The sequence below is a fragment of the Rhinolophus hipposideros genome (assembly GCF_964194185.1).
Source record: "Rhinolophus hipposideros genome assembly, chromosome: X".
Taxonomy (NCBI): Eukaryota; Metazoa; Chordata; class Mammalia; order Chiroptera; family Rhinolophidae; genus Rhinolophus; species Rhinolophus hipposideros.
The window spans coordinates 55414405-55430845 of NC_138046.1; the positions used below are offsets into that span (position 1 = coordinate 55414405).

Sequence of the window (16441 nt, forward strand, 5' to 3'; positions counted from 1 at the left end):
ACAAAACAACCATCACTAAGAATTGCCTGAAATCTTCTTGAACCGAAGCCTACAACTAAAAACACACAAAAGAAGCAACCTCAAGAATGGTAGGAGGGGCAGAGATGTGGAACACACTGGTCCCACACCCACGTGTGACCATAAAAATTTGGAAGGATAGCTTGGCTTCAGAGGTTCCCCTGCCCCAGAGGAGCAAGGGGTCCCAGTCTCTCCCCAGCCCAGAGTTCTGGTGCCAGAGAGAGAAGTCTCCATGATTTCTGCTTGTGAAAACCAGCGAAGATTGTGGGTGAGTGAAACAGAGAGCAACTGCACTCCCAGGTGCTCTTCTTAAAGATACCCCACATAGACTTACTCACCAACAGAATCACTGGCTCCAACTTCCAGCACTGGGGAAGCAAGCTGGAGAGGTGACAGGATCATGGGGGTGAGGGTGGTGGAACTGAGTTTTCTGGTTGCAAGATGAGGGCTGGAGGGGCAGCTTTCTCATAGATGGAGGAGCTGGCGGGAGCTATTGTTTCTTTGTTGAGCAGTCCTACTTCCTAGCATGCAGACACAGGCAGCTGCCATATCTAAGGCTGCATCCTGCTAGCTAGCTCCATTTTTTTCACCACAGCCTGGTGATCCTGAGACCCTGCCCTGCCCAACTTTCAGGCACACCCAAGCCACGTCCAGTGACTTTTTTTGTACAAACTGCCTGCTACAGACTTTGCTAACGTCTCTCAAAGTTCACAGAACCCAGACAAGCAGCATCTTGCTTGAGCATGTCCCGAACCTCTAGCTGAGCAGCCCTAAGCCTGGCACTAGTTGTAGTTGGCCTTGCTTCGCAGTTTGGCCTCTCGAGGCACTTCCAAGCATGGCATGGACAGCAGCAATCTGTGGATGGCTTTCTGGCTCCTGCTGTGTGGCCCTGGGTGGCTTTCTGGCTCCTGCTGGGTGGCACTGCAGCTAAACTTGACCTGCAGTGGGTCCCCACCCAGGTGGCCTTGGGGTTGGTGTGCCGAGTGGCCAGCTTTGAAATCAGCTGGAGCATCACCCAGCCGCCTCCAAGGACAGCACACCCAAGGGGCAGATTGGGAGGTACCAGAGCCCTGCTGAGGCAGATCCTGCTCTGTAGGGTTAGCCCCTGCACCACAACTCCTCCACTGTAGTCGTGGCTAATCCTCACAATCAGTGAGCCTGAGGGTCAATCCCTTCCATTAATGTGCAAACAGCAACCAAGAGGTTGCTACAAGAGTTGGAACACACAACTGACACAAGGGACACAACTGGAATGTGTGGTGCAAGTGACCAAGAAGACTGTGCCACTGAGCTCCACAGCACACCTACTACTTAAGGCCACTCTACTAAGACCAGGAGACAACAGCCCTACCTAATACATAGAAACAAACACAAGGAGGCAGCCAAAACAGGGAAACAAAGAAACATGTCCCCCAAAAAAGAACAGAACAAAGCTCCAGAAAAAGAATGAAACAAATTGGAGACAAGTAATCTACCAGATGCAGAGTTCCAAACACTCAATGATCTCAGAGAGAGAGAGATAGTAAACATAAAAATGGAGATAGAAAACCTAAAAAAGAACCAGTCAGAAATAAAGAATACAATACTGGAAATGAACAATACGTTACATGGAATCAACAGTAGGTTAGATGAAGCAGAGGATTGAATCAGCAATGTAGAAGAGAAGGTAGTAGAAAACACCCAGTCAGAGCAGCAAAAAGAAAAAAAAAGCAAACAATCCAAACAAAAATGAGACAAGTTTAAGGGGCCTCTGGGACAGCATCAAGCATACCAACATTCACATTATGTGGGTACCAGAAGGAGAAGAGAGAGAACAAGGAATTGACAATCTATTTGAAGAAATAATCACAGAAAACTTCCCTAACCTGGTGAAGGAAATAGATATACAACCAACAATTACTTTCAATGTAAATGGATTCAATGCTCCAATTAAAAGATAGGGGAGGTGGATGGATAAGAAACAAGTCCTTTATGTATGCTGCCTACAAGAGACTCACTTCAGGTTGAAAGACTCACACAGACCAAAAGGAAAGGGATGAAAAAAGATATTTCATGAAAATGGAAACAAACAAACAAAAAGCTAGGGTAATAATACTTACATCAGACAAAATAGGCTTTCAAACAAAGACTATAACAAGAGACAAAGACGGATCTAGTAATCCTAGTTCTGGATATTTACCAGAAGAAACCTAAAATACTTCTTTGAGGGGACAAGCTCATCCATATGTTCATTGCAGCATTATTTATAACAGCCAAGATATGAAGGCAACCTGGGTGTCCCTGAATGGATGAATGGATAAAGAAGAGGTGGTGTATATATAAGTACAGTGGAATATTACTCAGCCATAAAAAGGATGAAATCTTGCTATTTGCAACAATACAAATTGACCTAGAGGGTGCTGTGCTACGTGTCATAAGTCAGATAGCAAAAGACAAGTGTCATACGATATCACTTATAAGTGGGATCTAAAGAACAAAATAAACAAATTAAACAAAACCAAAATCCTAGATACAGAGAACATTTTGATGGTTGCTAGATGGGAGGGTCCTTGGGTATGGGTGAAAAGTGGAAGGGATTAAGAAGTACAAATTTGTTGTTACACAACAGTCTTGGGGATGTAGGGTATAGCATAAGGAATATACTCAATAACATTGTAATAACTATGTATGGTATTATATGGGTACGAGATCTTTCAGGGTTATAGAAGGGGGGGGAAGGGGAAATAGGTGAAGGGATTAAGACATACAAATTGGTAGTTATAAAATAGTCATGGGGATGTAAAGTAAACATAGGAAATATAATCAGTAATATGGTAATAACTGGATAGTGCCAGGTGGGTATTAGTCATGGGGATCCGTTTGTAACGTATATAAATGACTAACTGCTATGCTGTACACCTGAAATTAATACAAAATAATATTGAATGCGAACTGTAATTGATCATTTAAAAAGCAGGGAGAAGATAAAGGGGAATAAGAGGTTCAAAGTTCCAGGTATAAAACAAATAAGTCTTGGGGATGTAATGTACAGCATAGGAAATATAGTTAATATTGTGATAGCATGGTACAGTGTCAGATGGTTGCTGGACTTATCATGGGGGTCACATCTTTACCATAGAGAATATGATCAATAATATGGTAATGACTATGTATAGTACTAGGTGGGCACTGTTGAATAACTATGATGTACATCTTAAACTAATATAATATTGAATGTTAGCTGTATTTTAATAAAAATATATATGTTTAAGTTTATTGGGGTCACAGTTGTTAGTAAAATTACATAGATTTCAGGTGTTCAATTCTGTATTACATCATCTATAAATCCCATTGTGTGTTCACTGCCCAGAGTCAGTTCTCCTTCCACCACCATATATTTGTTCCCCCTTACCCTTATCTCCCACCCCCCACCCCCTTTTCCCTCTGGTAACCACTAAACTATTGTCTGCATCTATGAGTTTTTGTTTCTCATTTGTTTGTCTTGTTCTTTTGTTGTTTTTGGTTTATATACCACATATCAGTGAAATCATATGATTCTCTGCTTTTTCTGTCTGACTTATTTCACTTAGCATCATACTCTCAAGATCCATCCATGTTGTCACAAATATTCCTATATCATCTTTTCTTACCGCCGAATAGTATTCCATTGTGTATATATACCACAACTTCTTTATCCATTCATCTATTGAAGGACATTTGGTTGTTTCCATGTCTTGGCCACCGTCAACAAAGCTGCAATGAACATTGGAGCACACGTGTCTTTACATAAAAATGTTTTCAGATTTTTTGGGTAGATACCCAGGAGAGGAATTGCTGGGTCATATGGTAATTCTATTCGTAATTTTTTGAGGAACCTCCACAATGCCTTCCATAATGGCTGCACCAGTCTGCATTCCCACCAACAGTGTATGAGGGTTCCTTTTTCTCCACAGCCTCTCTAACACTTGTTGTTATTTCTCTTGTTGATGATAGCCATTCTGACTGGGGTGAGGTGATATCTCATTGTGGTTTTTATTTGCATTTCTCTGATGATTAGTGATGTTGAGCATTTTTTCATATGTCTATTTGCCATTTGTATGTCCTCTTTGGAGAAATATCTCTTCAGGTCCTCTGTACATTTGTCAATTGGGTTGTTTGTTTTTCTGTTGTTGGGTTTCATGAGTTCCTGGTATATTTTGGATATTAGCCCCTTATTGGAGGAACTGTTTGCAAAAATCTTCTCCCATTCAGTTGGTTGCCTCTTTATTTTGTCGATGGTTTCCTTTGCTGTGCAGAAGCTTTTAAGTTTCATATAGTCCCATTCATTTATTTTAGTTTTACTTCCATTACCTTTGAAGTAAAATTCATAAAATGCTCTTTGAACCCAAGGTCCATATATTTAGTACCTATGTTTTCTTCTATGCAGTTTATTTTGTCAGGTCTTATGCTTAAGTCTTTGATCCATTTTGAATTAATTTTGGTACATGGTGACAGATAGCAGTGCAGTTTCATTCTTTTGCACGTGGCTATCCAATTCTCCCAGTACCATTTATTGAAGAGGCTGTCTTTTCTCCATTGTATGTTTTTAGGTTCTTTGTCAAAAATTATCTGTCCATATATATGTGGTTTTATTTCTGGGTTCTCAGTTCTATTCCATTGGTCTATGTGTCTGTTTTTCTGCCAATACGATGCTGTTTTGATTATTGTAGCCCTGTAGTACAAGCTAAAGTCAGGCAGTGTGATATCTCCAGTATCGCTCTTTTTCCTTAAGATTGCTTTGGCTATTTGGGGTCTTTGGTGGTTCCAAACAAATCTGATGATTTTTTGTTCTATTTCTTTAAAAAATGCCATTGGAATTTTGATGGGGATTGCATTAAATCTGTATATTGCTTTGGATAATATGGCCATTTTAACTACGTTGATCTTCCAATCCATGAACATGGAATGTCTTTCCATTTCTTGTGTCTTCTTCAATTTCTTTCAAAAATGTCTTATAGTGTTCAGCATATAAATCCTTCTCATCCGTGGTTAAGTTTTTTCCTAGGTATTTTATTCTTTTTGCTGCAATTACAAAAAGAATTGTTTTTTCTACTTCTTTTTCTGAGATTTCATGGTTAGTATATAGGAATGCAATGGACTTTTGTACGTTGATTTTGTCGCCAGCAACTGTACTGTATTCGTTGCTTGTTTCCAATAGCTTTTTGGTGGAGTCCTTAGCGTTTTCTATATATAGCATCATGTCATCTGCAATATTTAACTTGTTCATTCCCAATTTGGATGTCTTTTGTTTCTTTCTCTTTCCTGATTGCTCTGGCAAGGACTTCCAACACTATGTTGAAAAGCAGAGGTGATGGGGGACAGCCCTGTCGTGTTCCTGAACATAAAGCAAAGGGCTTCAGTTTTTCACCATTAATTATGAGATTAGCTGAGGGCTTGTCATAGATGGCCTTTATTATGTTAAGGTACTTTCCTTCTATACCTAGTTTATTAAGTGTTTTAATCATAAATGGATGTTGTATCTTGTCAAATGCTTTTTCTGCATCAATTGATATAATCATATGATTTTTGTCCTTTATTTTGTTTATGTGTTGTATCACATGGATGGCTTTGCGGATGTTGAACCATCCTTGTGCCCCAGGGATGAACCCCACTTAGTGTGATGAATAATCTTTTTAATGCATTGTTGTATTCCATTAGCTAGAATTTTGTTTAGGATTTTTGCATCTGTATTCATCAGAGATATAGGTCTGTAGTTTCCTTTTTTGTGTGGTCCTTACCAGGTTTTGGTATCAGGGTAATGTTGGCCACATAGAATGAGTTAGGGAGTACTGTCTCTTCTTCAAATTTTTGGAAAAGTTTGAGCAGGATTGGTATTAGATCTTCTTTGAAGGTTTGGTAGAATTCGCTAGTGAAGCCATCTGGTCCTGGACTTTTGCTTTTGGGAAGGTTTTGGATGACTGATTCAATTTCGTTACTGTTGATTGGTCTGTTTATATTTTCCAGTTCTTCATGGTTCAGCCTTGGAAGGCTATATGTTTCTAAGAACTTGTCCATTTTTTCTAGGTTATTGAATTTGGTGGCATGTAGTCCTTCATAGTATTTTTGGATGATACTTTGTATTTCTGTGGTGTCTGTGATAACTTCCCCTTTTTCATTTTTGGATTTTGTTAATTACTGTCTTGTCTCTTTTTATCTTTGTGAGTCTAGCCAAGGGTTTTGCAATTTTGTTACTCTTTTCAAAGATCCAGATCCTTGTCACATTAATTTTTTCTATTGCCTTTTTGTTCTCTATTTCATTTAGTTTTGCTCTGATTTTTGCTATTTCCTTTCTTCTGCTGACCTTGGGTTTCACTTGTTCTTCTTTTTCTAGTTCTGTAAGGTGTAACATGAGGTTATTTATTTGGGATTTTTCTTGTTTCTTGAGATAGGCCTGTAATGATATAAATTTCCCTCTTAAAACTGCTTTCGCTGAATCCCAAAAATTTTGGTAGGATGTGTTTTCATTGTAATTTGTTTCTATGTATCTTTTGATGTCTCCTCTAATTTCTTCTTTGACCCAGTCGTTCTTTAAAAGTATGTTGTTTAATCTCCATGTATTTGTGTTTTTTCCTGCTTTCTTTTTGCAGTTAAGAAGATTTCAATCTTCTTAAATTTGCTGAGGCTGATTTTATGTCCCAATATATGGTCTATCCTTGAGAATGTTCCCTGTACACTAAAAAAGAATGTATAGTCTGATGTTTTAGAATGAAGTGCTCTATATATGTCAATGATGTTCATTTCATCTAATGTGTCATTTAGGGCTGTTACTTCGTTATTTTTTCTGTTTGGAGGATCTATCCATAGCTGTCAATGATGTGTTTAAGTCCTCTAGTATAATTGTGTTTTGGTCAATTTCTCCCTTTAGTTCTGTTAGTAGTTGCTTGGTATGTTTTGATGCTCCCTGATTGGGGGCATAAATATTGATGACTGTTATGTCTTCTTGTTGTGTATTCCCCTTATCCATTATGAAATGTTCATCTTTGTCTCTTGTTATCTTTTTCACCCTGAAGTATGTTTCATCTTATATCATTATGGCTACTCCTGATTTTCTCGGGGTACCATTTGCTTGGAGTGTCAATTTCCACCCTTTCACTTTGAGTCTATGCTTGTCCTTGTAGCTGAGTTGTGTCTCTTGGAGACAGTATATGGTTGGGTTTAGTTTTTTGATCCAATCTGCTACTGTCTGCCTTTTTATTGGTGAGTTCAGTCCATATACATTTAGGATGATTATTGACATGTTCGGTTTCCTTCCATTCTCTCATTAGTTTTCAGGTAAGGCTGTGTCTCCTTTGTTTCTTTGCCTTTTTGTTGTTGTCTATTATTTCTGTGTAGTGGTATTCAACGATGTTTCCCTCTGTTTCTTCTTTTACTACAGTATATATTTCAGTTCTGGATTTTTTTTTTGAGTGGTTACCTTTAAGTTTATGTAAAAGAAAGTTTCATATTTAGAGTATTCCATTTTCTGCAGCACGCTTACTTTCTCCTCTCCCATATTCTGATTCTGGCCTTTACTCTCCTCATTTTTATGTTTTGGTTGCCACAAATTGTCCCAGTTGATGGTGGTCGAATAGCCTCATTTAGTATTTCTTGTAGTGCAGGTCGTGTATTAGAAAATTTCCTCAGATTCTGTATGTCTGGGAAGGTCTTTATTCCTCCTTCAGATCTGAAGGATATCTTTGCTGGATATATTATTCTTGGCTCATAATTTCTCTGTTTCAATAGTTTGAATATTTGGTTCCACTCCCTCCTGGCTTGTAGAGTTTCTGCTGAAAAATCTGATGATAATCTAATGGGCATTCCTTTGTAGATTCCTTTGTAGATTTCTCTGACTGCCTTGAGGATTCTTTCTTTGTTGTTGATTTTAGACGGCTTCAAACAATGTGCCTTGGAGAAGGCCTGTTGGGATTGAGGTAATTAGGTGTTCTATTTGCTTCTTGGATTCGAGGAACCAGTTTTGTCCACGAGTTTGGGAAGTTCTCATCAACAATTTGTTTGAATATATTCTCTGTTCCCTTCTCTCTTTCTTCTCCTTCTGGTATGCCCATTATTCTTATATTGTTCTTTCTGATGGAGTCAGAAAGTGCTTGTAGTGTTCTTTCATTTCTTTTAAGTGTCAAGTCTCTTTCTTCTTCCATCTGTGTAATTTCCAGGTTTCTATCTTCAATGTCACTGATTCTTTCCTCCATCTGGTCAACTCTACTACCTAAGCTGGTTATTTCATACTTAATTTCTTCCATTGAGTTCTTAATCTCTAGAAAGCATATTTGGTTCTTTTTGAAAAATTCGATCTTTTTGGTAAAATGCTCATGTTGTTCTTTGATTGTGTTTCTGAATTCATTAAACTGTCTTTCTGTGGTTTTTTGCATCTCGTTGAGTTTTTTCAGAACTGCCATCTTGAATTCTTTGTCATTTAAGTCACATATTTCCGTATCTTTAATTTCCTTTCCTGGAGACTTTTCACTTTCTTTCTGAGCTGTCTTGTTGCCTTGGTTATTCATGTCAATTACTGATTTGTTATTTCTCTTCCTAGACATCTACAGGAGTGGCTTCTGCAACAGGTTTTTAGGAACAGGTCTCTTTCTTTTGTTTTCCAGTATGTTTTGGTAGAATGTTTTATTTTCTTTCTGACTGCTGGGCAGTGAGGGCTGAAACCACTGTTTTCAGCCTTCTTCCCTCAGGCTTTTTTCCGAGGTCTTTGCCGTGAGCTTTGTGTTCAGCCCTGTTATATGCTGCCCACTCGGCCCTGTGGGCCTTAAGCCGAGCCCTGGGAATCTGAGTTCTTCCCTCTCCCACAGCAGCGGTAGTTCCGGGATGCAGCTAGCTCGGAGCACTTAGCTAGGTCTGCGTCCTGCGCCCGCGTGGCTCCGTTTCCGCACTTCTCCCTTTCCTCAGCCTCTGCTCGTGCATTTCCCCACCTTTAGGTCTATTCAGTAGTGGGCCGCTTCTTCTTGTCTGTCTGCTATGCAGGGAATTCTTTGTGGAGTTATTGTTGTTTGATTAATTGTAAATTCCAGGGGAGTTTTACAGAGGCTCACCTCACACCGCCATTTTGATGACGTCCCGTCTAATAAAAATGTTTTTAAAAGAAAGACTTTTATCTCCATTCTATTTAAAAATATCATATAAATGTATATTATTGGTGGGACCTAGACAATATTCAGAATCCTGCTGGCCAGGAAGTCTGGGAAATGTAATTGATAGACTTCCAACTTCTGCAAAACAGGTCAGAGCATAGCAAGGCTTCCCAGTGTCAGCTGATAATATTTGGAAAAGTCCCCTGAGTTTTTGTCCTTTAATCTTTCTGACTTTTTAAAATACCCGATTTGGCATATTAAATCTTTTGTTTGAAATACGTAGTGCCGTTTCTTTTTTGCTGACAGAATCCTGAGTGATGCATATTTTCTAGTTTCTGATTGAATAGTTCTTGAAAAGTGGACTGAGATTCATATTTTGAGACACAATGCTTTTGAGGGATTTCCTCTCCCCCCGTGTTAGAAGGAATGAAATGACACTTCCTTTTTATTTATTACAGTTTTCTACTGCCTATTTCAGTGGAATATTTATTGTGCATGACCTATTGATTAATTTCTTTGATGAGTAAATGTTGCACTGATTTACAGATAGTAAATGTTGACTATCCAACAAGCAGTTGGGAGCTAGTGATAAATGACAGGAAATAAATTGGAGGGATTAAAATCAGAGGAAAGGAGGCCAGTGGGACAGATTCCATGATAGAAGATTATAGAAACCATCCGATGACTCACATAATCTTGGCTAAATTACTGAATAACAAAAACAATGTAGAGATATGTTCTTAAGAGCCCAGCACTCCAAGTCTCTGAATTTGCTATTCAGTACCAGCCAGTTTTTGCCAGTCAGGAATGCACAGCTACTACTGTCAAATCTTGAAATGCTTTTATGAGACTTTTTTTTGCATGAAATTCCCCTTTCAAATGTTGACAAGGAAGTAAATAAAAAATTGTGCAGTTAAGCAAAACACATATGTAGTCTATATCTAGGGACTTAGGGACCTCGGGCTAAGGTCCACTGGTTTGCAACCTTTGCCCTAGAACTTTACTATTCTGGAGCATGAGGAGTCGAAAATGAAATAAGCTGTCTTTTGTCTCAAAATGGTCCCAGGTTATTGAGAAGAGAGGCACACAGTATTATGTGCCTCTCTTCTATGCACAAGATATAGGTGTAGCACAGAGAGGGTGGAATTAAGTCTAAGCAGGTATAGAACAGGTTATCTGGAGGAAATGATGTGTTATGTCAGTTTCAAGGGGGATAGAGAGGCTCGCTAGGCAGGTGCCTAAAGTAAGGAAAGGGACACTTCTGAAAGAGGCAACAATATATACAATAACATTACATCATGAAAAGAACATAGTCTTTGCAGGAGTCTGTAAGAAGATTTAATGTTGCTGAATTATAAAGTAAAAGAGTGGTGAGGTGGGGGCAGTGGAAGGACATGAGGACCGGGTAATAGTGCAAAGCTGTGACCTTTGACTATCCAACATGCATTAGGGAGCTAGTAATAAATGATAGGAAATAAACTGGAGGGATTGAAATCAGAGGAAAGGAGGCCAGTGGGATAGATGCCATAGTTCTGGAAAGAGATAATGAAGACTTCAAATAGGGCAATGCAAGTGAGACTGGAAAGGAGAGCATACTCAAAAGAAACTTTTACACAGATGCACAAGGACACCTACCCAAATAACAGAGAAATGGATGGGATATTATATAGCATTGACAGTAAATGAACTACAGCTATATGGATAAAGCTTAGAAACAAAATGTTTAGGGAAAGAAACAAGTCCCAAAATGCTACTTAGAAAAGACATAAATTTTTGTGAAATTTGAAAACAATCAAAAACTAAGCAATATTGTTTAGGCATACATCTATATGATAAGACTATATTTAAAAAGAGCATGGAAATAATAAATATAAGTCAAGATATTGGTTTCTTCAGGGGGGGGTGGGTAAAAGATGGTGAGGAGATTTAAATTATCAGCAATATTCTAGTTCTTTGGTTGGGAACCAGATTACCAGGATTTTATTTCAATGTAGATGGGTAGTTTGATAGACAACCACAAGACTATCACATATTTTCATTCGGTGAAAATGTCATGACTAAGGATGCCACTTATTCCTGTATTCTGTACTGAAGGCTATAAGAAAGACAGCAGATGTGTTTTACAAATATTTTGGAGGTGGAATCAATTGGTTTCCAGTCATTCTTTGCCACTTCAACTGGTTTTAGAGGAGCTCCTCCAAGAGGAGAGCCTCAGTGTGTGAGGTCCACGTGCTTTTACATCGTACCGCGCTTTTTGCCCTTTGCCCTTGGCCGTCTTCTCTTCCCCTCCAAAGGAGGCGCCTGACGGCAAGCAGTTGGGAGGAGAGAGGCGGCGGCCCTCGGGTCTAAAGCGTTCTTATTGGCGTACAGAAGGAGCAAGACCGAGGCTGGAGCTGAAGCGAGGAGAAGAGGGGCGAAGGGGGCGGGTCTAAGAGGAAGGCGGGGTTAAAGGATCTTAACGAGAGTGAGGCGCAAATGCAATTGTCCGCGCCTCGCTGCGATGGCGGCGGCGCGGAGTACAGTCACACTGCTGTCTGCCGAGTCTTCCCCTCAGGAAGCTACCGTTTCTGCCGCCTCTTCCTCCTCCTCCACCGCCTGCGCGGCGGCGGCGGCGGCGGCGGCAGTGATTGTGCTTGCCTCCTCCGCCACCTCCACCTCTGCCCGCTCGCCTGCCGGTGGCTGTAGCGACGGCGGCGGCGGCTCTGGCGGCTCCACTATGGCGGCGGCGGGGAGGGGGGGCAGTAGTTTTAAAGTAGACACCCGCCCTTGCCTCAGAGAAGGTGAGTTCCCGTCCCGGGGTGTGGGGGCGTCCCCATCTCCTTCGCTGCCTCTCCAGTCAGCCCGAGATTGGACTGGGCGCGGTTCGCCAGCGCCCCACCCCCCACCTGCTGTGGCGCAGTTAAGGCCAAGCTCGCCCCGCCCCACCGTAGTATCCCCCAGTGTGCAAGATGGACTGAAGCCGAGAGGGGCTTTCCTACTTCTTCCCCGAAAAGGATGGCCCCCCCAGGAAAAGAAACTGCAGGTATTCACAAGGCAGGAGTTTGAAGGGGGAAAAAAACCCACATAATTTCTCTCCCAGCCAGGGCGCCTTAGTATGCTCTAGGAAGCCGAGGTTTGATTTCATAAAAGAGGAGGCAAGGTGCAGTGCCGTGGGACCAGAGGATGAGGGAAAGGGAAGAAGACTGAAGGCAAAAGGGGGCAGAGATCAAAAGAGGAAAGGCCAAAGAAATCAGAGGGAGGAAAACCCTCTTTGGTGAAATTCAGCCTCCTGCAGTGTAGAAACTGGCAGTAGCATTATTTAAGGAGAAGAGGTTAGGCATTTGGGGAGGCTAGAGTGTATACTTGAGCTTTCAAGTAGGATCTATTGGATTTTAGGATCCTAGGGTCTGGTGGAGGAGGGAGTTGTATTGAGGAACGCAGAGGAAGAGAGCGTGGCAGAAGCACAGATTTCAGGAATCACTTTGGAGAATTTTCTTTGGTTATTTCATGGTGTGACCTTGTACAGCAAGGTTTATGGGCCCATCTTTAAGGTGGTTTTAGTTTTATTAAGTGCTGTTTTACCTACCAACACATATTACGCCTAACATTTCTTGACTATTTCAGTATGAGTGTGTTAGTTCACACAAAGTATTATATACTTGTAAATAGCCTACTAATAGCAAACTGTAAAATTTGCCATTGAAATGTGTTTTAAAGCAGCGTTTAGAAGTGCTTCTTACGTGGTTGAAACCGATTTCACTGGAGAAGATCTCAGTCTTTTGCCATCGTAAATTTCATATTCCAGTATTCACTGTGTTACCTTATGTTGCTAACCTGCCTCCAAAGTGAAAGATGGTGGACGCCAAAATAGAGTAGAATATTTCAAGTTCCTTTTTCTTAGGACACCCCATTAAAATTACCCCATAAAATGATTTTCTTTTAAATTTTAAATTAAAATATAGCTAATGTACAATATTATATTAGTTGCAGGTGCACACCACAGTTATTCAACATTTATATCCCTAAAGAAGTGATCTTGAATAATGCATCCTTGTGTGCTATCTATATCCTTCCACACCTTTCACTTTGGAGGAAAGGCAAAGCAGTAAAAAAGTCCCTTAAAATATGTGTCATAGGTGCATTACATAAATGTCACTTACTAAATACGGAAATTAGAAATACACTGTAATATGATGTTTTTATTCATTAACTCTTACTGAAGGCAACCTTTGAAAGATAATGTTTTCAGTCATCCTGGATTTGTAAATTGTTCTGGGATGAAAATATGAAATCTGGATTTTTCGTTTTTTATACCAAACTTTATATAACCATCAAGAAGGACAGAACAATGTTATAGGTAGGTGGTCAAGGTCACAATTCAATTCATCTCTCATAGCATTTTCACAGTAAGGTTTAAGACTAGTATTTCATGGAGAAAATGGCTTTTTGCCTGGCTCTGTCCCTGGCTTGGTTACAGTATCTTTGAATATATGTAAGTATTAACAGCTTGAAGAGATAAAAATTCACAAGGTAGCAACAATACCCTGTCTGTACTGTTGCTAGTTGGTAAAATGAGGAGAGCCCTAGTGTAGGAGTCTGGTACAGTGAACCTAAGTTCTATTGTTAGTTTATCTGCTAAATTATGTGACCCTGAACAGATCCCAAGCTTCCTGGATTTTGGTTTTGACATTTCTGAAATAGAGGTTTTGGACTAGCCAGACTCCGAGGTTGATTCATTCAGATTTGAAAGTATGAACCATGATTTTGCAGTTCTGCATTGATACACTGCCCAAAACACTATTAAGTCTCAAAATATTTTTGTTTAGGTATTTATAAAGGCCATAAATTGTTGCCAGTCATGATAATGGATAAAGAAGAAGAGAGAAAAATGTTGCTTGGTGGTGTGCCAATATCTTTTTTTTTTTTTTTTAAATCTGAGTTAGGAGATTGCTCTAAAAAGTGGCAAAAGAATTATCAAGATTCTAGTTATAACAATTGCACTCCAGACAGGACCATTAAAAGTGGCTTGCTAAAGTATTTGCTCATCCATTTTCAAGGATAGCTAACATTCCTGAGGATCTCATCTGTTTTGGGTTGGTAATGAGCAAATGTCAGTGGAGATTATAAATTGCAAAGCAGGGAAGATTAGAAGCTTTCAAAGGTTACAAATAGGAAATTGGGCAATCAGCCTAAAAACAAAACAACAAGCGAAAGAAATGCCACGTGAACAGACATATGAAAAGACACATACCTACCCAGAATTCACGGTAAGAGGAGTCATGAGATTTTGCAGGACATTTGATATTTCATTCAGTGAAGTTTAAAAAACATGTTTAAATGGCTCAAAAATGAATTTTCACCCAGTATCGATGTCCTTGATAAAAATCATTGTAAAAATCAAAGTAGAAATAAACAAAAACCCTCTTGTTTATTAACCTCTTCCTTTTAAGAAAAATAAGTTATTAAATGGGTTCTGTTTTAGATTGGAGGACATTCTGGCTTTTTATTTAGTTAATCACTTTGCATAGCAATTATCGAACAAGGCTTTCCTTTGTCTCCATATTCAGTAAAGTTGCAAGTCCACCATAAGAAAACCTAGCTAATAATCTTCCCTTTATTTATTCAGGAAAAACTTATTGACACCTGTGTGTGTGTGTGTGTGTGTGTGTGTGTGTGTGTGTGTGTGTGTGTCGCTCAGTGTTGAGAATATACAGACGAATTAGACACAGCTATATTAAGGAGCTCAAAGTAGTGCTTGATAGTAAAATTATAAAATAAATAAATAAATAATTGGGGAAAATACAGTTTTAAATATAACGAGTTAGACTCCTAAACCATCAGGACTGTTCTGTTTTTTATTATAAATCTATACTCTGCCCATGGTGGCTTATATACTATAAGCACACTAAAACACATTATATTATAAATCTGTTGCTATCTAGGAAGAATAAGTAGCAAACTGTTAGAATTAATTTTTAATTCTCTGCATTTGGCAGGGTGGGGATCTTTGGAAATAGGTTAATGACCATTTCTTAGTTTCTGACCTTTTGTCTTTATTAGGTGTCAATATGTGAAAATATTGACTAAGCATGCCCCCTACTGTATTCATCACATATCTGTTAGCATATGAACTTTGATTCTTCACCACCTGAAACCAGTCTTGCAGATCCATTCACATTTACCAACCAGTTGGAATGAACAGCATGGCAGCTTTCTGATGCAAAGTAGTTTTATGGGATCAAGTACATTAATGGATTTAAAGAGGATTTGAATTCAGTTTTTCACAAGCATGTCTTCTGAGTTAGCTAGCCACAGAATACTTACGATTATAAGGTCAAGGACTTAGTAAACATTAAACATATAACTAGTACTCCCAATTGTTTTGTTAGTTCCATTGTATTTTGAAATTGTAAATGTGCCATGGGAAAGCCTTTATTATTATTATTGTTGTTGTTATTGGTTGTGCTAATTTGTGTAAAATAACCAAAATTTGCCAAACTCAAACGTCAGGTCCTAATCTTACAACCTGAGAAAGTAAGATACTAGATAGCATTATAGCTATGAGTGCTCATCGTGCTGTCAGGTCCAGATCTTTATTTCTGGCACAGTTAATAGCTCTGAAAACTCCTTCAATGGAGGGTGTGACCTTTAGGGAAAAAAGAGTTAAAACACGTTGGCAAGGATAGCACTGTCTGTTCCACAGTAGCGTTTAACTTAGTGTCGAGCTCTGCTCATTCGTTCCTAAGATTATGATGGTATTAAAAGATTTCAAAGGTCAAATCAGCTGTTTTAAAAAATCCGTTTTCTTCAAAAATGTTTCAGGGAGGTTATCTCTAAAGGTATTGGATATTTTTATATCAACGGGATTTTAGTAATACCCAAGTCCGTACAATCTGAATAATTAGCACTCACATTTGTATTTCACTGACTTAAGAACCTCTTCTGCTGTTACTAATGTCTACCCCAGACTACTGGAATTTTCTTCATGGTCCAAATCCACCTGAATCTAGAATCATATCTTTTAAATTTTAGCTGCCCCAGTGCTTTACTTCCTATAACCTCTCTGGGCCTTAGCTTCCTCATTTTGAAATGAGGACATTAGGCTTAATCATTTATGAACTGGAGGCAATTTTGCCCCACCAGGGACATGTGGCAATGTCTGGAGATATTTTCGGTTGTCACACCTGGGGAATGCTACCAACTTCTAGTTAGTAGAGGCTGGGGATGCTGCTAAGTAGCCTACAATGCATAGACCAGCCCCTCACAACTGGGAATTATCTGGCCCAAAATAACAATAATACTGAGATGGAGAAATCCTGGACTAGATGATCTCTAAAATTACTCTGATCTGA

General features: G+C 39.3%; 1 protein-coding gene across 5 annotated transcripts in view; it reads left to right on the forward strand.

The window, feature by feature from the left end:
• The first annotated feature begins 11573 nt into the window (after nt 1-11573).
• The window catches only part of ZMAT1 (zinc finger matrin-type 1), a 55087-nt gene continuing 50219 nt past the window's right edge, over nt 11574-16441 (forward strand). For 2 of the 5 annotated variants that reach the window (XM_081043137.1, XM_081043140.1), the window contains exon 1: nt 11604-11890. In XM_081043137.1, the coding sequence (XP_080899263.1) occupies nt 11611-11890 (280 nt within the window). In that variant the 5' untranslated portion in view covers nt 11604-11610. Of the gene's footprint in view, nt 11891-12042; nt 12133-16441 lie in introns of those variants that run through there. The other 3 variants (XM_081043139.1, XM_081043138.1, XM_081043141.1) reach the window with 3 other exon arrangements.